Source organism: Nomascus leucogenys, chromosome 10 (assembly GCF_006542625.1).
Source record: "Nomascus leucogenys isolate Asia chromosome 10, Asia_NLE_v1, whole genome shotgun sequence".
Lineage (NCBI taxonomy): Eukaryota > Metazoa > Chordata > Mammalia > Primates > Hylobatidae > Nomascus > Nomascus leucogenys.
In genome coordinates, this window is record NC_044390.1 from 66,700,226 (window position 1) to 66,722,074 (window position 21,849).

Genomic DNA, 21,849 nt, shown 5'->3' on the forward strand with positions numbered 1-21,849 from the left:
GGCATACACCACCGTAGCCGGCTAATTTTGTATTTTCAGTAGAGACGGGGTTTCTCCATCTTGGTCAGGCTGGTCTTGAACTCATGACCTCAGTGATCCTCCCACCTCAGCCTCCCAAGGTGCTGGGATTACAGGTATGAGCCGCTACACCCGGTCTTTAATTATTTTTTTGAGACACTCTTACTGTTTCCCACACCGGAGTGCAGTAGCAGGATCACAGCATTGTGCAGCGGCAACTTCCTGGGCTCAAGTGATTTTCACACCTCAGCCTCCGGAGTAGCTGGGACCACAGGTACGCCCCACCAGGCCCAGCTAATGTTTAGATATATGTATTTATTTATTGAGACTCTCTGTCACCCAGTCTGGAGTCCAGTGGCACGATCTCGTCTCACTGCAAACTCTGCCTCCTGGGGTCAAGCGATTTTCCTGCCTCAGCCTCCTGAGTAGCTGGGGTGACAGGTGTGCACCGCTATGCCCTGCTAATGTTTGTATTTTTAGTAGAGGCATAGTTTCTCCATGTTGGCCAGGCTGGTCTCGAACTCCTAATATTGTGGTCTTCCTGCCCCGGCCTCCCAAAGTGCTGGGATTATAGGCGTGAGTCACCATGCCTGTCCTCATTGTTTTCAAAGTATGATATATTTTCAAATATTTCTCCTTTGACCCAAGATTTCATTAGATCTATATTTTTTAAGCATTTTAAAATTGTTTCTCTATGAAATTTTTTTTCAGTTTACATTGAGGTCTGTGTGCTTTCTAGTCTTTATCATATAATCGAAAACATTTTCTACTACGTGATATATGTTGTTAGGTTGTTTCAGTGTGTACTTGATAATGATATCAAGGACCCTTTTTCTTTATCCTAACATGAAAATTTAGTTGAAGTAGCCTATTCCATTTTCTTTTCTTATGTCATCTGAAAAAATGGTGATCTGTGAGCTGCTAAGTGTCTCCCTCAAGTCCCTCTGGTCCATAATATTCTCTACAGGTGTTAAAGGATGGGCTGGATTGACTTGGAACGTTGGTTTAACAGAGCACATGTGTTCATGAGAAAAGCATTTGCTCAGGTATATAAGATGGTCCTGGAATTTTTGTTTGTTTGTTTTTCTTTGAGGTGGAGTCTTGCTCTGTCACCCAGGCTGGAGTGCAGTGGCATAATCTCAGCTCACTGCAACCTCCACCTCCCGGATTCAATCAGTTCTTTAGCCTCAGCCTCCAGAGTAGCAGGGACTACAGGCCCCTGCCACCATGCCTGGCTAATTTGTGTATTTTTAGTAGAGACGGGATGTCACCATATTGGCCAGGATGATCTCAAACTCCTGACCTTGTGATCTGCCCGCCACAGCCTCCCAAACTGCTAGGATTACAGATGTGATCCACCCTGCCTGGCCTTTTTTTTTTTTTTAACCGTTTTTAAATAAAATTTTTCATGGTGTGACAGAGAGATCCAATATTATTCTTTTCCATGTAGATATCCAGTTAGGTATTACAGGGGTGAGTCACCACTCCTGACTGGTCTGGAAATTTTCTAGAGGAGGAAGACCAAGGCAGCCTATTGGGCCTTCCAGGCCATCACATGGGAATCAGCCACACCTCCTTCCTCCTCACCTCGGAGCATCTCAGAATAACTTGGTGAAATGTCTCCCACTCTGAGCCTCAGTGAGCCCATCTGTAACATAGAGGTGAGGAATAAGACCAGAAAAGCTCAGTCAGTGACACTGACCCCTGAAATGACTGACAAAATACAGTGTGTGGCTTTTCTTCTGGGAGAGGGTAGTGCTCAGTTTTAACTCGAATTTTATTTTATTTTATTTTATTTTATTTATTTATTTTTTTTGAGACGGAGTCTCGCTCTGTCGCCCAGGCTGGAGTGCAGTGGCGCAATCTCGGCTCACTGCAAGCTCCGCCTCCCGGGTTCACGCCATTCTCCTGCCTCAGCCTCTCCGAGTAGCTGGGACTACAGGTGCCCGCCACCACACCCGGCTAATTTTTTTGTATTTTTAGTAGAGACGGGGTTTCACCGTGGTCTCGATCTCCTGACCTCGTGATCCGCCCGCCTCGGCCTCCCAAAGTGCTGGGATTACAAGCGTGAGCCACCGCGCCAGGCCTTTAACTCAAATTTTAAAGGGATTCCAGTTCTCCAAATATTAAAAAATAAAAAAAAGCACAAGATGAGCAAAATCAGGGGATTAGACTCAAATCACCTTGAACCTTATCATCTCACAGCTGTAACCTGCCTACACGACTCCATGTCCCCTGCAGGCCTCACCCCGGAGCTCTACAATCCTGTGTCCACTTGTCTCCTCAGCTCTCTCCTGGGACATCAAACAGGCATCCGCACCTTCAGGCGTCCACAAGTGACTTCCTAAACCCCCAAACACATTCCCTTGCAGTCTGCACATCCCAGATGAGAGTGACTATGTACTTCCAGAAACTTAGCCAAACTTGACAGCATGTATTTTAAATTTGGGAAATAAATTACATTATTTGTAAGTGTTGTAATTTATAATATAAAGAGAAACTTAGATGTATACGTGAAAAGAGTGAGAAGATACATAACTTCCAATTTTTTTTTTTTTTTGAGACGAATTTTCACTCTTGTGGCCCAGGCTGGAGTGCAATGCCATGATCTCAGTTCACTGCAACCTCTGTCTCCTGGGATCAGGAGATTCTCCTGCCTCAGACTCCCGAGTAGCTGGGATCAGAGTCGACTTTCAAGATGCTTTTGAGTTGTGGGAGAAAAATGTTTGAAGACCATGTCCCTATGGGTCTGTGCCCCCAGGACCTCTCCGACCTCATCTCCTACCTGTGCCCTCATCTCTTCCACTGCTGCAGCCACACGGGTCACTTTCCTCTTCCTGGGGCTGAGGTTGCTCCTGTCTCAGGGCCTTCACTTGAGCTGTCCCTCTGCCTAGGACTCTGCCCCTCAGCTGCAAGTGACAAGCAGCCTTTCTTTCCTAGGTCCGTGTTCTGATATCATCTTCTCCGGGTCTCCTTTGTGATCTCCCACAGCCCCCATTTGACATTGCAGCTCTGAAACCAGAAAATCTTACAGAGATCTCAGTTAATTTAGAAAGTTTATTTTGCCCAAGGTGGTCGGGGCAGAGCTTAATTTTATACATTTTATGGAGACATGAGACATAAATCAACATATGTAAGAAGTACATTGGTTTGGTCTGGGAAGGCGGGACAACTTTAAACAAAGGCAGGAAGACTTGAAGCAGGGAGGCGGCTTTTAGGTCACAGAGAAATGAGGCACAAATAGTTGCAATCTTTTGAGTTTCCTTTTTTTTTGAGATGAAGTCTCATTTTGTCGCCCAGGCTGGAGTGCAGTGGCACGATCTCGGCTCACTGCAACCTCTGCCTCCTGGGTTCAAGTGATTCTCCTGCCTCAGCTTCCCAAGTAGATGCCCGGATCATTTTTTTTTGGAGGGGGGGCTTTGTTCAGGGATGAATCTGTGCCCTAAAGGGGACATCAGTGCAGCCCAGGTCCCCTCTGCTGCCTCGTGTGTGGCACCTTCTCCATGAAGGGAGTGAGATCTGAAGACCGAGGTCATACATACACTTGTAGGTGTTCCTGTGGGACTTTCTTATCTCTGCATGATCTCTGGTGCAGTGGGCAGTGGGGAACTTCTTTTTCCAGGGTGACATCTCCCAGTTCATGTGGTTTTGTCACAGGAAGGGAGTGAGTCATTTCTAACATGACGTCTTATTTTTTTTCACATACAGGATTGGTTCTGAAGGAAGCAGCTCAGAAGAGGAAAGGAAAGGAGCCAGGCATGGCTCTTCCTCAGGTGAAGTGATATTCTTCTGTGGATTAATCAGTCTCTTTCCTTTCTGAAATGCCAGGTATTGTAGTAGCCAGTCTTTTCTGAGTCTGAAGCATTTTGCCTGACACGTTCGCTTGCACTCACATATGCCTGCCCTCCGTTCCTCTCATCTGCTCTGAGATTCCATCTCCTGTGACCCAGTGAGATGAACTTGGGAAGAGGCTCCACTGGGCATGGTCTTGGGAAGGGCTCACACCCAGACATGGATAAACATGGGGTGTGGGCCCGTTGATGTCCGTGCTGCTGGGCAGCCTGGATTGTCCAGGGGCCACATCTGGATGTTAGCTCAGAGAAACTACATATGAAATACATATGTTAATGTGCACAGATATGTGGTAAATTCTGGGAAAGGAGACGAATAAGAGGAGATATTTTGTATCTGATTTGGTAATGCATTTGAAGCCACACTAGTAGATCAAGATGTCTCTGTGTCCACATTTTTTTTTTTTTAAGAGACAAGATGTTAGTCCCAGTGTGGTGGCTTACACCTGTAATCCCAGCACTTTGGGAGGCCAAGGCAGGAAGATCATTTGAGATCAGGACCTTGAGACCAGCCTGGCCAACATGGTGAAACCTCATCTCTACTAAAAATACAAAAATTAGCTGCATGTGGTGGTGCATGCCTGTAATCTCAGCTACTCAGAAGGCTGAGGTAGGAGAATCACTTGAGTCCAGGAGGTGGAGATTACTGTACGCCGAAATTGTGCCACTGCACTCCAGCCTGGGAGATGAAGCGAGACTCTGTCTCAAAAGAAAAAAGAGAGAGAAGGTGTCGCTCTGTGGCTTAGTTCTGGAGTACAATGGCACAATTCAGAGTTTACAGCAGCCTCAACCTCCTGGGCTCAACTAATCCCTACTGTAGCCTCCCAAAGAGCCTGAATGATAGGCATGGGTCACCGTATGTATGTATGTATATTATGTATGTATTTATTTATTTTAAGATGGAGTCTCGCTCAGTCAGCAAAGCTGGAGTGCAGTGGTATGATCTCGGCTCTCTGCAACCTCCACCTCCCAGTTTCAAGCAACTCTTCTGCCTCAGCCTCCCGAGTTGCTGGGACTGTAGGCATGCACCATCACACCCAGCTAATTTTTGTATTTTTAGTTGAGATGGGGTTTCATCATGTTCGTTATGCTGGTCTGGAACTCCTGACCTCATGATCTGCCTAACTCGGACTCCCTAAGTGCTGGGATTAAAGGTGTGCACCACCATGTCAGGCCTTATTTTTTATATTGTATTTTTATTTTGTTGTCTAGGCTGGAGTGCAATGGTGCAATCAAAGCTCACTATAGCCTTGATATCCTGGCCTCAAGTGATCCTCCCCTCTTGGTCTCCCAAATTGCTGGCATTCCAGATGGGAGATAGCCAGCCCGGCTGGACTCTGCACTTTTTTGAGATGGAGTCTCGCTCGTTGCCCAGGTTGGATTGTAGTGGCGGATCTCAGCTGACTGCAACCTCTGCCTTCCGGCTTCAAGCAATTCTTTTGCCTCAGCCTCCCGAGTATCTGGGATTACAGGCATTCGCTGTCACGCCTGGCTAATTATTTTGTATTTTTAGTAGAGATGGGGTTTCACCATATTGGTCAGGCTGGTCGAACTACTGACCTTGTGATTCGTCCACCTCGGCCTCCCAAAGTGCTGGGATTGCAGGCCTGAGCCGCTGCACCTGGCCAAACTGCACTTCTGGGAATGCAATGGAAAGTGGAGATAGGCATCACTGGTACAGGATACTTTCTTACATCATTGATTTTATTTTATTTTTTAATTTGTTTTGAGTTGAGTCTCACTCTGTTGCCCAGGCTGGAGTGCAGTGGTGTGATTTTGTTTCACTGTAGCCTCTGACTCCCGGATTAGTTATTCTTTTGCCTCAGCCTCTCCAGTAGCTGGGATTAGAGGTGAGTGCCACCACGTGTGTAACGGCATGATGTGATGTGTGTGCATGAACACATGGATGGATAAGCCCATGGTTTATGTAGAAAACACAACATTTGCAGTAAGTTTTATTTTTTATAATAATTGTAATGATTTTAAGTATTTTTCATTGTTGTCAACTATCAAAATAATGAGTTAATGGTACGATGGGGCCGGGCCCGGTGGCTCACACCTGTAATTCCAGCACTTTGGGAGGCTGAGGTGGGTAGATCACGATGTCAGGAGTTCAAGACCAGCCTGGCTAAGATGGTGAAACCCCATCGCTGCTAAATATACAAAAATTAGATGGACGTGGTGGCAGGTGCCTCAAATCCCAGCTACTGGGGAGGCTGAAGCAAGAGAATTGCTTGATCCTGGGTGGCACAGGTTGCAGTGAGCTGAGAGATTGTGCCACTGTACTCCGTCATGTGCAATAGAGTGAGACTCCATCTGGAAAAAATAAATAAATAAATAAGAAGTATCGTGAAGGATTATATGCATGCCTGTGTGTGTCCATTCAGTGACCTTGTAGGATGCTCCATGTTCTTACCCTTGGACCTTTATCACATTCTCTGCACTAGATAAACCTGTGTCAGTTTAGCTTTAAAGCTGTATCTGTTACCTAGGTGTTTATGTTCAAATGTGAATTCCAGACATCTGGATTCAGGTGCTTGTGTTGACATTTTTAGCTATTTGATTTGTGGTAATTTTCCTAGAGTGTGTGTGATGCAGTTGTCTGCAAGTACAGATCTTTCTTCATGGGATAGTATGTTATTTTATGGCTTAAGACATGGGAAGCACTTAGAACGGTGTATAGCACTTGGGAAGCATTCAAACATGTTAGTGATGGCTATTGCTGTCATCATAACAGTTTTTTTTTTTTGGAGATGGAGTATTGCTTTGTCACCCAGGCTGAAGTGCAGTGGCATGATATTGGGTCATTGCAACCTCTGCCTCCTGGTTTCAAGCAGTTCTCCAACCTCGGCCTCCCAAGTATTGGGGATTACAGGCACCCACCACCACGCCTAGCTAATTTTTGTATTTTTAGTAGAGAAGGTGTTTCAGCATGTTCCCAGGCTGGTCTCGAACTCCTGACCTCATGATCCACCCACCTTGGCCTCCCAAGTGCTGGGATTACAGGCATGAGCCACTGTGCCTGACCGATCATGATAGTTTTTAGATTCGGACTTTTCTTTCAAAGCCAATGGACTGTGTCCTCTCTGAAACGTCGCTTGTATCTTAGCTCATCTAGAGACTAAATATCACCTTGTATGTTGAACATAATATCTGACATGTCTGTAGAGAAAACCCTGTGTTTGCTTTTTTTTTGAGATGGAATCTTGCTCTGTTGCCAGGCTAAAGTGCAGTGGCGCGATCTCGGCTCACTGCAACCTCTGCCTCCTGGATTCAAGCGATTCTCCTGCCTCAGCCTCTTGAGTAGCTGGGATTACAGGCCCGCACCACAACACTCAGTTAATTTTTATATTTTTAGTAGAGACGTGGTTTCACCATGTTGGCCAGGATGGTCTCGATTTCTTGACCACATTATCTGCCTGCCTTGGTCTCCCAAAATGCTGGGATTACAGGCGAGAGCGACTGCCCGGCATTGCTTTTTTTTTTTTTTTAGATGTAGTGTCAGTCTGTTGCCCAGGATGGAGTGCAGTGGTGCGATCTTGGCTCATTGCAGCCTCCATCTCCTGGGTTCAAGTGATTCTTCTGCCTCAGCCTCCTGTGTAGCTGGGATTACAGGTGCCTGCCACCATGCCTGGCTAATTTTTATATTTTCAGTAGAGACAGGTTTTCACCACATTGACCAGGCTGGTTTTGAACTCTTGACTTCAAATAATCTGCCCAACTTGGCCTCCCGAAGTGTTGGGATTACAGGCGTGAACCACCTCACCTGGCCCTGTGTTTCCTTTTTATTTATATAGTTTTTATATTGTCCATAAAATCGAGACTTCCATAGTGACTTATGGGATCTTAAAATCTTTCAAGGAAAAGTACAATAAAATGCAACTATACGGAAAAAATATTGAAAACTACCTTAACGTGGTTTTGTGAGAACACAGTCTTTGATCAAATCAATACTTATTTTCCCTTTTCTCATTTCCTGTGAAGGTGATAACTAACTCCTCCATAATGTTTTGTTGAAATGTATGTTTCATTTTAGGGACGCTTGACTTTCAGGGATGTGGCTATAGAATTCTCACTGGCGGAGTGGAAATTCCTGAACCCTTCGCAGAGGGCTTTATACAGGGAAGTGATGTTGGAGAACTACAGGAACCTGGAGGCTGTGGGTGAGGAAAATGTCCCTGCAGACATGAGGAGTCTGCTCTTGTCTATCTTGGCTCTTCCTGGTTTTGTATTCTCTTTTGTGATTTTGCCCCATACATGCTTTTTTCTTTTTTGAGATGGAGTTTTGCTCTTGTTGCCCAGGCTGGAGTGCATTGGTATGATCTCGGCTCACCATAACCTCCGCCTTCCAGGTTCAAGTGATTCTCCTGCCTGAGCTTCCCAAGTAACTGGGATTATAGGCATGCGCCACCACGCCCAGCTAATTTTGTATTTTTAGTAGAGACGGGGTTTCTCCATGTTGGTCAGGCTCGTCTCTAACTCCAGACCTCAGATGATCAGCCCACCTCGCCCTCCCAAAGTGCCGGGATTACAGGCATGAGCCACCATGCCCAGCTCATTCTGGTTTTTGAGGAGCATCACAGAAGCGTTTCTCACTGGCACTGTGGCCATGTTCATCCCATAAACTAATGATCGTCTTCTCTAAGCAGCAGTCAGAGGTGTTGCAATTCCTCGCAGTGAGGACGTCATTCGGGCTCACAGCCCCATATGTATGAGGCTCTTGACTGAACTCTTGTTCATTTCACATTTTTCACACCAATATGTGTCATTGTTCATTTTTAACAAGAAAACCTCTGTTCAGTTTGTTGTAGGATCAACCCTGTAACAGATATGGTTTTCATCAATGTTATTGAGGGAGCTTGTGAGGTTGAATGAGGTTTCTGTAGTTTAGTTCTACTGTCATTTCAAGACACAGTGGCTTTCAACTTGTTCGTTTCTATGTTGTTGTTTTTTTCTCATAGTCTCACTCTGTTGCCCAGGCTTGAGTGCAGTGGCATAATCTTGGCTCACTACAACCTCCACCTTTTGGATTCAAGTGATTCTCCTGCCTCAGCCTCTTGAGTGGCTGGGATTACAGGCATGTGTCACCACACCTGGGTAATTTTTGGTAGTTCTATTACAGATGGCAGTTTCGCCATGTTGGCCAGGCTGGTTTTGATAGCCTGGCCTAATGTGATTCATTTGCCTTGGATTCTCAAAGTGCTGGGATTACAGGCATGAGCCACAGCCCCTGGCCCATCCGAGTTGTTTTTAAGACTGAATGATATTCCATTCTATGTGTATACCACATTTTCCTCACATATTTATCTGTCGATGCACATCTTTACTATTATAAATAATACTGCCAGGCTGGGTGCTGTGGCTCACGCCTGTAATCCCAGCAATTTGGAAGGCTGAGGTGGGTGAATCACCTGAGGTCAGGAGTTCGAGTCCAGCTTGGCCAATCCTGGTGAAACCACATCTCTATTAGAGGTACAATTTTTTTGTTGTTGTTTTGTTTTGACGGAGCATTGCTCTGTCACCCAGGCTCAAGTGCAGTGCAATGGTGCAATCTCAGCTCACTGTAACCTCCACATCCCAGGTCAAGCAATCTCCTACCTCACGCTTCTGAGTTGCTGGGATTACACACATGCACCACCATGCCCGGCTAATGTTTTGTATTTTTTTAGTAGAGGCAGTGTTTCACCATGCTGGCCTGGCTGGTCTTGAACTCCTGACCTCCTGATCCACCCGCTCATCCTCCCAATGTGCTGGTATTACAGACATGAGCCACTGCACTCAGCCTGGCTCTGTTTTCACAAATACATCTCTACCTACTGTGCCAGGGGATCCTTGTTCACCCCCATGGTCTACTGTACTCTTCATAGGGTTTACTTGTTTGTGTGTATGCATTTCTGGAATCTACACAGGGGATTTTGTTGAGTATATGCTTGAAACTAGAAATCAGAGTCACTTAATTTAAGGATGTAAAACTGCTTTCACCACAGGCCACCATACTGCTGCTTTTTTGGATCTCTTTCATTTTTGTCCCTTGCCCATGTTGTAATTTGAATATTTAACCTTGGGTCAATATTTTACCATTTCCTCAATTAGTTCCACTTTCGTCCAAGCTCAAGATTTAGTCTATCCTAGTGGAATTATGTGCCCACAGACGTGCATGCACAAAGTTTACTCCCACATGTCCATTACTCCCTGCCCTCCACCCTTGCCCTTCCTTTCCTGGCCTTGACTCACATGATATGTTGATCTGGATGGAAATACTATTTCTTTCCGACCTATTGATTTTGCAGTGCTGAACATCCAAATTTCTCCATGAGCCCCTCCCCTCCAACACTACTCTCCCTGAGTAAGTGAAGATCTTATTCATCCACTGGACAAAATTATAGGAGGCTGCCTAAATCGTTGTGTGCAGGGCATGATGACTCAGCTCATGATCCATGAGGGATGGCTTCAGCACCACTGTCAGCAGCGCAGCTCAGCCCTTGTGTCCCAGCTCAGCCCTTGTATCCCCCTTCATGTACTTCTTTCTGTTCTTCTTGTATTTTCTGTGACTGGTCATTTTCTGTACTGCCTGGGCTGACTATTGTGCCTAAGAACATGTCGTGGGATCCTTCAGGCCCAGGGTCAAGTCTTGTCCCTCACTTACCTTACACGCAAATTGGGGTCATGTCCATGAACACTGTGGGCCTCTTGTCATTATTTGAGAAATAATGATAATTTGCCTCCAGGGTTTTTTTTTTTTTTTTTTTTTTAGATGGAGTTTTGCTCCTGTTGCCCAGGCTGAAGTTCAATTGCACAATCTCAGTTCACCGCAACCTCCACCTCTCGGGTTTAAGCGATTCTCCTTCCTCAGCCTTTGGAGTAGCTGGGATTACAGGCATGCACCACCACACCTGGCTAATTTTGTATTTTTAGTACAGATGGGTTTTCCCCATGTTGGCTAGGCTGGTCTCGAACTCCTGACCTCAAGTGATCTACCTACCTCAGCCTCCCAAAGTGCTGGGATTACAAGCATGAACCACTGTGTCCAGGCTATTTTTTTTTTTTTTAAATGGAGTTTCCCTCTTGTTGCCCAGGCTGGTGTGCAATGGTGCAATCTTGGCTCACTGCAACCTCGACTTCCTGGGTTCAAGCGATTGTCTTGCCTCAGGCTCCCAAGTAGCTGGGATTATGCCTGGCGCAAGCCTGGGTAATTTTTTTATTTTTAGGGGAGAGGGCGTTTCTCCATATTGGTCAGGCTGGTCTCGAACTCCCAACCTCAGGTGATTCGCCCACCTGCTTTTTAAAACAAGTGACTACTATTAGATGGCTTCATATAAGTTTTATAGTACACACTCACCTTCCTTTGTTTAATAAAATTTGTCAGCCTTCGGTGATGTTGATGATGAGATGCCCCTTTTCCTGTCTCACTCATCTCACTGTTGTGTCAGAAATAGCTTAGACTGGCCAGCTGCAGTGGCTTTCGCCTCTAATTCTAGCACTTTGAAAGGCTGAGGTGGGTAGATGGCTTGAGGTCAGGAGTTTGAGACCAGTCAGGCAAACATAATGAAGCCTTGAATCTACTAAATTAAAAAATACTGGGCGTGATGACTCATGCCTATAATCCCAAAATTTTGGGAGGGCAAGACGGATGGATCACCTGAGGTCAGAAGTTCGAGACCAGCCTGGCCATCATGGTGAAACCCTGTCTCTAGTAAAAATACAAAAATTAGCTGGGCTTTTTGGTATGCACCTGTAATCCCAGTTTCTTGTGAGGCTGAGACAGGAGAGTCACTTGAACCTGGGAGGTGGATGGTGCAGTGAACCATGATTACGCCACTGCACTTCAGCCCAGGTGACAGAGTTAGATTCCATTTGCCACCCAAAAAAAAAAGAAAATTAGCCAGGCATGGTGGCATGTGTCTGTACTCCCTGCCCAGCTATTAGTCCATTCTTAGTTCTTAAAATGCTGTATATTTTCTTGACCTCATACATCAGAAGGTAGTGATCTTAACATGTATTTCAGTTCTTATATTGTGTGCTGGTGGTTAAGTAGAAGTTGTGGCTTTTTCTTAAGAGGGAGTTGTTTAGAATTCTTCAGGCTGTATAAATGTACTTATTTGCTTGCTAGTTTTATCATGGGTTACAATATTTTATTAATTAATTTTTATAATTTTACATATGGCTTTTCGGTATGTGGTATGCAATATAACTGACACACTCCACTCGTTGATGTCACAAAGTGCCACCAGTTGCAGTGGCTCACACCTGTGATCCCAGAAATTTAGGAGGTCAAGGGGGGTGGATTACTTAAGGTCAGGAGTTTGAGACCAGCCTGGCCAACATGGTGAAACCACATCTCTACTAAAAACACAAAAATTAGCCAGGTGTAGTGATGTGTGCCTGTAATCCCAGGTACTCAGGAAGTTGAGGCAGGAGAATCACTTCAACCCAAGTGGCAGAAGTTGCAGTGAGCTGGGCCGGGCGCGGTGGCTCACGCTTGTAATCCCAGCACTTTGGGAGGCCGAGGCGGGTGGATCACGAGGTCAGGAGATCGAGACCACGGTGAAACCCCGTCTCTACTAAAATACAAAAATACCCGTCCCTCCACTACAATACAGAAATAAAAAAAAAAATAAAAGACAAAAAAAAAAAAAAAAAAGTTGCAGTGAGCTGAGATTATGCCATGATGCTCCAAGTTGGAGTGCAAGACTCCGTCTCAAAACAATAAAAATGGAAACTTTTTTTTTGTTTTTGAGACGGAGTCTCACTCTGTCGCCCCCAGGCTGGCGTGCAGTGGCATGATCTCAGATCACTGCAAAGTCCGCCTCCTGGGTTCATGCCATTCTCCCGCCACAGCCTCCTGAGTAGCTGGGACTGCAGGCGCCTGCCACCACGCCTGGCTATTTTTTTGTATTTTTAGTAGAGACGGAGTTTCGCCGTGTTATCCAGGATGGTCTTGATCTCCTGAACTCGTGATCCGCCCGCCTCGTCCTCCCAAAGTGCTGGGATTACAGGCGTGAGCCACCGCACCCGGCCCAAAAAATTTTTCAAAAGTCACTAAGTGCCTGTTCTGTGTATATATATATAATTTTATGACATTTATTTAGAAAAATATTGTATTAACTTTTTTCTTTTTTTTTTTTTTTTCTGTTTGAGGCGGAGTCTACTTTGCTGCCCTGGCTGGAGTGCAGTGGTGTGATCTCAGCTCACTGCAACCTCTGCCTCCCAGGTTCAAGTGATTCTTGTGCCTCAGCCTCCTGAGTAGCCATGACTATAGGCACGGACCATCACACCTGGCTAATTTTTGTAATCTTTTCTTATCTTCTCAGTGCTATAATTTTTTGACAATACAGAATTTCCATTGCTTTTGGTTATCCTTACATGAGCTTGTTGTGGATTATTTACCAATATAGTATATTGTGTGGGGTTTTTAAGCATTTATTTGTACACAGAAAATATGGTGTAAATATGAAGAATATATATTTTTGTCTTCCTTGATGTGACGGTAATATGTTTTTTGCGAATTGTGATGCACTTCAGGGTCACAGTGGAAAAATACTCCTTACTTTAGGCTTATACATATTTGTGCCCTCTCAGTGTTCTGTCATGATATAGGAAATAGACTTTCATATAATTGATTTCAAGGACATGTAATCGCCCTTTATTTACTAAAGAATCTCACTCTTTTTGTGTTCCTAAACTTTGAAGATCATGTTTGGGAAGTTCAAAATAAATATTGTTTTTTGTGTCATATTTACACACTTCAGTATGATTTACTATCTGTACTTAATTGGAAACGTATTGGCGTTTATATTTTATAGATATCTCTTCCAAATGCATGATGAAGGAGGTCTTGTCAACAGGGCAAGGCAATTCAGAAGTGTTCTACACAGGGACATTGCAAAGGCATGAAAGTCACCACGTTGGAGGTTTTTGCTTCCAGGAAATTGAAAAAGAAATTCATGACATTGAGTTTCAGTGTCAAGAAGATGAAAGAAATGGCCATGAAGTATCCATGAGAAAAATAAAAATGTTGACTGGTAGTACAGACCGATATGATCAAAGGCATGCTGGAAACAAGCCTGTTAACGATCAGCTTGGATCAAGCTTTTATTCACATCTGCCTGAACTGCACATATTTCAGATCAAAGGTAAAATTGGTAATCAACTTGAGAAGTCTACCACTGATTCTCCCTCGGTCTCAACATCCCAGAGCATTTCTTGTAGGCCCCAAATCCGTATTTCTAATTACTATGGGAATAATCCCCCAAATTCTTCATTACTCACACAAAAAGAGGAAGTACACATGAGAGAAAAATCTTTCCCATGTGATGAGAGTGGCAAAGCCTTTAATTGTAGCTCACTCTTAAGGAAACACCAGATAATCCATTTAGGAGACAAACAATATAAATGTGATGTATGTGGCAAGCTCTTTAATCACAAGCAATACCTTGCATGCCATTATAGATGTCACACTGGTGAGAAACCTTACAAGTGTAATGAGTGTGGCAAGTCCTTCAGTCAGACGTCATCCCTTACATGCCATCGTAGACTTCATACTGGAGTAAAACCTTACAAGTGTAATGAGTGTGGCAAGATCTTTCGTCAAAATTCAGCCCTTGTAGTTCATAAGGCAATTCATACTGGAGAGAAACCTTACAAGTGTAATGAATGTGGCAAGGCTTTTAATCAACAATCACACCTTTCACGTCATCAAAGACTTCATACTGGAGTGAAACCTTACAAATGTAAGATTTGTGACAAGGCTTTCGCGTGTCATTCCTATCTGGCAAACCATACTAGAATTCATAGTGGAGAGAAAACTTACAAGTGTAATGAGTGTGGTAAGGCTTTTAATCATCAATCAAGCCTTGCACGTCATCATATACTTCATACTGGAGAGAAACCTTACAAATGTGAAGAATGTGACAAAGTTTTCAATCAGAAATCAACCCTTGAGAGACATAAGAGAATTCATACTGGAGAGAAACCATACAAATGTAAGGTTTGTGACACAGCTTTCACGTGTAATTCACAGCTGGCACGACATAGAAGAATTCACACTGGAGAGAAAACTTACAAGTGTAATGAGTGTCACAAGACCTTCAGCCGCAGGTCATCCCTTCTGTGCCATCGTAGACTTCATAGTGGCGAGAAACCTTACAAGTGTAATGAGTGTGGCAATACCTTCCATCACCGGGCATCCCTTATATACCATCGTAGACTTCATACTCTAGAGAAATCTTACAAATGTACGGTTTGTGACAAGGCTTTCATGCGTAATTCAGTCCTGGCCGTACATATTAGAATTCACACTGCAAGGAAACCTTACAAGTGTAATGAATGTGGGAAGGCTTTTAATCAACAGTCACATCTTGCACGTCATCATAGACTTCATACTGGAGAGAAACCTTACAAATGTGAAGCATGTGACAAAGTTTTCAGTCAGAAATCAGCTCTTGAGTCACATAAGAGAATTCATACTGGAGAGAAACCATACAAATGTCAGGTTTGTGACACCGCTTTCACGTGGAATTCACAGCTGGCACGACATACAAGAATTCACACTGGAGAAAAAACTTACAAGTGTAATGAGTGTGGGAAGACCTTCAGTTACAAGTCATCCCTTGTATGGCATCGTAGACTTCATGGTGGAGAGAAATCTTACAAATGTAAGGTTTGTGACAAGGCTTTCGTGTGTCGTTCCTATGTGGCAAAACATACTAGAATTCATAGTGGAACGAAACCTTACAAGTGTAATGAGTGCAGCAAGACCTTCAGTAACAGGTCATCCCTTGTATGCCATCGTAGAGTTCATAGTGGTGAGAAACCTTACAAGTGTAATGAGTGCAGCAAGACCTTCAGTCAGAAGGCAACCCTTCTATGCCATCGTAGACTTCACAGTGGTGAGAAACCTTACAAGTGTAATGACTGTGGCAATACCTTCCGTCACTGGTCATCCCTTGTATACCATCGTAGACTTCATACTGGAGAGAAATCTTACAAATGCACGATTTGTGACAAGGCTTTCGTGCGTAATTCATACCTGGCAAGACATACTAGAATTCACACTGCAGAGAAACCTTACAAGTGTAATGAATGTGGGAAGGCTTTTAATGAACAATCACACCTTTCACGTCATCATAGAATTCATACTGGAGAGAAACCTTACAAATGTGAAGCATGTGACAAAGTTTTCAGTCGCAAATCACACCTTAATAGACATAGGAGAATTCATACTGGAGAGAAACCTTACAAGTGTAATGAGTGTGGCAAAGCCTTTAGTGACCGGTCAACACTTACTCACCATCAGGCAGTTCATGGTGTAGGGAAATTTGATTAATATAATGATTGTCACAAAGTCTTCAGTAATGCTACAACGATTGCAAATCATTGGAGAATCCATAATGAAGAGAGATCTTCCGAGTGTAATAATGTGGCAAGTTTTTCAGACATCATTCATACATTGCAGTTCATTGGCAACCTCATACTGGAGAGAAACCTTACAAATGTCATGACTGTGGCAAGGTCTTCAGTCAAGCTTCATCCTATGCAAAACATAGGAGACTTCATACAGGAGAGAAACCTCACAAGTGTGGTGATTGTGGCAAAGCCTTTACTTCACATTCACACCTCATTAGACATCAGAGAATCCCTACTGGACAGAAATCTTACAAATGTCATAAGTGTGGCAAGGTCTTCAGTCCGAGGTCACTCCTTGCAGAACATCAGAAAATTCATTTTTGAGATGACTGTTCCCAATGCAATGAGTATAGCAAACCATCAAGCATTAATTGATATTAGAGTCAATCCAGTATTGACTTGAGTTTGTGTTGACTTAATACTGAGTTCAAGCCTTAATTGACATTCAAGTGTTTATGTTAAGAGGATGGGGCCAGGTGTGGTGGCTCAGGTCTGTAATCCCAGCACATTGGGAGGCCAAGGCACATAGGTCACTTGAGGTCAGAAGTTTGAAACCAGCATGGCCAACAGATGTCGGCCACTTTTCCCATCCTGTTTTTTGTTTCTTATTATTTATTTATCTTGAGGCGGAGTGTCACTCTTGTTGCCCAGCCTAGAGTGCAATGGTGTGATCTCAGCTCACCACAACCTCCGCCTCTTGGGTTCAAGCGATCCTTCTGCCTCACCCTCCCTAGTTGCTGGGATTACAGGCATGCGCCACCACGCCCGGCTAATTTTTTGTATTTTTAGTAGAGATGGGGTTTCTCCATATTAGGCTGGTCTCGAACTACCGACCTCAGGTGATCTACTCACCTTGGCATCCCAAAATCCTGGGATTACAGGCATGCGCCACCGCGCCCGGCCTCGTTTCTTATTTTCTATTTTTTAATTTTTTTGAGAGGCAGGAGAATGGCGGGTGAACCCAGGAGGTGGTGCTTGCAGTGAGCCCAGATAGTGCCATTGCACTCCAGCCTGGGAGACAGAGTGAGACTCCGTCTCTAAAAATAAATAAATAAATAAATGTAGTTTAACCAGTTAGTCTGTTTTTCAGTTTCCTTTCCTTATGTCATTTGTTAAAATCTTGAGCTGGGAGCTATTTATTGCGTGTTTCCCTCAAGGCCCTCTGGACCATTCTGGAAAAATGTTGAAACATGGCCTGGAGTGGCATAGAACGCTCCTCCAAAAGCACCCATGTATTCTTTTCCTTTTTTTTTTTTTTAAATGGAGTCTCGCTCTGTTGCCTTGAATGGAGTGCAGTGGTGCAATCTCAGCTCACTGCAACCTCTGCCTCCCGGGATCAAGTGATTCTCCTGCCTCAGTCCCCCGAGTAGCTGAAATTACAGGCACCTACCAGCACGCCTGGCTAATTTTTGTATTTTTAGTAGAGACGGGGTTTCACCATGTTTGTCAGGCTGGTCTCAAACTCCTGACCTCGTGATCTGCCGGACCCGGCCTCCCAAGGTGCTGGGATTACAGGCATGAGCCACCGTGCCCCGCCTCTTTTTTTCTTTTTTTTAGATGGATTTTCGCTCTTGTTGTTCAGGCTGGACTGCAATGGTGCAATCTGGTGTCACTGCAACGTCTGCCTCCTGGGTTCAAGGGATTCTCCTGCCTCAGCATACCGAGTAGTTGGGATTACAGGTGCCCTCCACCACTCCCGGCTCATTTTTTGCATTGTTAGTAGAGACAGGGTTTTACCATGTGGGCCAGGCTGGTCTCGAACTCCTGACTTCAGATGCTCTGCCCACCTCGACCTCCCAAAGTGCTAGGATTACAGGCGTGAGCCATCGTGCCTGACCACTCATGTATGGATTGAAATAATTTGCTTATGTCTCAGTTCTACAGTTGACCTTCTTTCTCTGTTTTCAAGGTCAATAGCTGTGTGTTCACACTTCTGCATTTTATAAATGTTACTGTGATTTTCTTGTAAGGAAGAATTAACTGTCAGGAATCAATGTCATTAGAACCTTGCAAAAGAAGTTTCTTTAGCATAGGTATGTGTAAGATGCTTCTCTAATTTTCAAAGATGTGGGTGATAAGACCAACCCTTCCCATTAGCCCTTCCAGGCCCCCATGTAAGACTTCATACACACCTTCTCACTCATCTCAGACCATCTCAGTGTAACTTCGTGAAAATGTGAGCTTCCCTGCAACTTGGTGATTAAGAACTTGACCAGAAAAGCTCAATCTGAGTGACTCTGACCCCTGAAATGATTGGCAAAATGGAGTGCTTGTCTGGGTGTGGCCTTTTTTTTTTTTTCTTTTTTTGAGGAGAGTAGTGCCCAGTTGTAATTAGAATTTTCTTTTTCTTTTTTTTTTTTTGAGATGGAGTCCTGCTCTGTCGCCCAGGCTGGAGTGCAGTGGCATGATCTTGGCTCACTGCAAGCTCCACCTCCCGGGTTCACGCCATTCTCCTGCCTCAGCCTCCTGAGTAGCTGGGACTACAGGCGTCCACCACCACACCTGGCTAATTTTTTGTATTTTTAGTAGAGACTGCGTTTCACCGTGGTCTCGATCTCCTGACCTCGTGATCCGCCCGCCTCGGCCTCCCAAAGTGCTGGGATTACAGGCGTGAGCCACTGCACCCGGCCTGTAATTAGAATTTTCAATGGGATGCAGTGCCCTCAAAATGAAAAACAAAAGCAGAAGAATGGAAGAAATAGAGGTGTTGACTCAGACACAGAGACCATATTCAGGGCCTTTGTATGAGGACATCACAGCGAAATCTAAAGCAAGTCATGTCAGCCCCTGGCAGGGAACCCTCCACCAGCTTCCCGTGTTCCCCAGGACAAAAGCCCAACTCCCCACTGTGGCTCCACAGCCCTGTGTCCGGGGCCCCCGCCACTGTCCAGCCTCCTCCTGGGAGCTTGCCCTCATCTCATGACTCCCTCTGCCCCAGTCACATTGGCTTTTCTCTTTTCCCAAATATCAAAACCCTTCCTGTCTCAGGTCATCATCCCTGCTCTTACCCTATGTACCCTGTCCCTTTCTCCTCCTTCAGGTCTAGGCTCAGAGATGTCTCCTATGCCATCCCACCCCCGGTCTCAAGCTCCTGAGTAGCTGGGACTACAGATGCCTGCCACCACGCCCGGCTATTTTTTTTGTATTTTTAGTAGAGACAGGCTTTCACCATGTTATCCAGGATGGTCTCAATCTTCTGACCTCGTGATCTGCCCACCTCAGCCTCCTCAAGCTGCTGGGATTACAGGCATGAGCCACCTGGCCCGGCATCTGAACTTTTTTTTTTTTTTTGAGACAGAGTCTCACTCTGTCGCCCAGGCTGGAGTGCAGTGGTGCGATCTCGGCTCACTGCAACTTCCACCTCCCAGGCTCAAGCGATTCTCATGCCTCAGCCTCCCGAGTAGCCGGGATTATAGGCGTGTGCCACCACGCCCAGCTAATTTTTGTATTTTTAGTGGAGACTGGGTTTCACCATATTGGCCAGGCTGGTCTTGAACTCCTGACCTTGTGATCCACCCGAGTCAGCCTCCCAAAGTGCTGGGATTACAGGCTTGAGCCACCATGCCCGGCAGCATCTGAACTTTTAATGACTTGGAATTGTGGGGAAAAGAGAGAGATCAGAGTGTTACTGTGTCTACATAGAAAGAAGTAGACATAAGAGACTCCATTTTGTTCTGTATTAAGAGAAATTCTTCTGTCTTGAGATGCTATTAATCTGTAACCCTAGCCCCAACCCTGTGCTTGCAGAAACATGTGCTGTGTCAACTCAAGGTTAAATGGATTTAGGGCTGTTCAGGATGTGCTTTGTTAAACAAATGCTAGAGGGCAGCATGCTTGTTAAAAGTCATCACCACTCCTTACTCTCAAGTACCCAGGGACACAAAACACTGCGAAAGGCCGCAGGAACCTCTGCCTAGGAAAGCCAGGTATTGTCCAAGGTTTCTCCCATGTGATAGCCTGAGATATGGCCTCATGGGAAGGGAAAGACCTGACCATCCCCCAGCCCAACACCCTTAAAGGGTCTGTGCTGAGGAGGATTAGTAAAAGAGGAAGGCATCTGTCTCCTGCTGGTCCCTGGGCAATGGAATGTCTCCGTGTAAAGCCCTATTGTATATTCCATCTACTGAGATAGGAGAAAACCGCCTTAGGGCTGGAGGTGAGACGTGCTGGAGGCAATACTGCTCTTTATGGCATTGAGATGTTTCTGTATATGCACATCAAAAGCACAGCACTTTTTCCTTTACCTTGTTTATGACACAGAGACATTTGTTCACGTTTCCCTGCTGACCCTCTCTCCACTATTACCTTATTGTCCTGCCAAATCCCCCTCTCCGAGATTGGGAGAGATAATGATCAATAAATACTGAGGGAACTCAGAGACCAGTGCATGCGCGGGTCCTGCGTATGCTGAGCGCTGGTTCCCTGGCCCCATTTTTCTTTCTCTATACTTTGTCTCTGTGTCTCTTTTCTCAAGTCTCTTGTTCCACCTGACAAAACACCCACAGGTGTGGAGGGGCAGGCCACCCCTTCAGGAATGGAATGGAAAGTGGAGATACACTTCAGTGGTACAGGATGCTTTATCACATCATCGATTTTATTATTATTAGTTTTTTTGAGTTGAGTCTCCCTCTATCACCCAGGCTGGAGTGCAGTGGTGAGATTTTGGCTCACTGTGGCTTCCACCTTCCAGATTACAGTGATTCTGTTGCCTGAGCCTCTCGAGTAGCTGGGATTAGAGGTGCACGCCACCACGTGTGTAACAGCATGATGTGATGTGTGTGCATGAAGACGTGGATGGATAAGCCCATGGTTTATGTAGAAAACACATGATTTGCAATGTTATATTTTTTATAATTGTTATGATTGTAAGTATTTTTCATTTTTGTTAACTATCACAATAATGAGTTATTAGTAAGGATTGGCCGGGTGAGGTGGCTCATGCCTGTAATCCCAGCACTTTGGGAGGCCCAGGTGGGTGAATCACAAGGTCAGGAGTTCGAGACCAGCCTGGGCAAAATGGTGAAATGCCATCTCAGCTAAAAATTAGCCAGGCCTGGTGGCAGGTGACTGTAATGCCAGCTACTTGGGAGGCTGAGGCAGGAGAATTGCTTGAACCTGGGTGGATGACGTTGCAGTTAGCCAAGATCGTGCCACTGCACTCCAGCCTGGGTGATAGAGTGACACTCCATCTCAAAAAAAAGTTAAAAAACGTCATAATTATTAATATTATTATTATAGGCATGAGCCACTGCACTCGGCCTGTCTCTGTTTTCACAGACACATCTCTACCTACTCAGCCAAGGGATCCTTCTTCACATCCATGGTCTCCTTCGTTGCCTTACTCCTCATAGACTTTACTCATTTTTTCGTGTGTGTATGAAATTCTGGAATGTACACAAGGCATATTTTCGAGTATATGCTTGAAACTAGAAAACAGAGACCATTTTACTTAAGAGATGTAAAACTGCTTTCACGGTGCCGGGCGCGGTGGCTCACGCCTGTAATCCCAGCACTTTGGGAGGCCAAGGTGGGTGGATCACGAGGTCAGGAGATCGAGACCACGGTGAAACCCCGT

The 21,849-nt window shown here is 44.9% G+C and overlaps 2 protein-coding genes across 4 annotated transcripts in view; both read left to right on the forward strand.

Annotated features, from left to right (window-relative positions):
- The window catches only part of LOC100579958 (zinc finger protein 701), a 210,073-nt gene that overhangs the window by 157,926 nt on the left and 30,298 nt on the right, over nt 1-21,849 (forward strand). The gene's annotated exons all lie outside the window — the stretch shown is intronic.
- Nucleotides 3,735-16,894, forward strand: ZNF808 (zinc finger protein 808). Of its 3 annotated transcripts, XM_030821222.1 has the most exons (4): nt 3,735-3,791; nt 7,906-8,032; nt 13,673-16,128; nt 16,380-16,808. In XM_030821222.1, exons 1-4 carry the CDS (start codon nt 3,777-3,779, stop codon nt 16,596-16,598), a joined length of 2,817 nt encoding a protein of 938 aa, XP_030677082.1. In that variant the 5' UTR covers nt 3,735-3,776; the 3' UTR covers nt 16,599-16,808. The 3 variants fall into 3 exon arrangements, with proteins under 3 accessions (XP_030677082.1, XP_030677081.1, XP_030677080.1); XM_030821221.1 differs by having other exon boundaries at nt 13,673-16,894; XM_030821220.1 differs by lacking the exon at nt 7,906-8,032 and having other exon boundaries at nt 3,775-3,791; nt 13,673-16,843.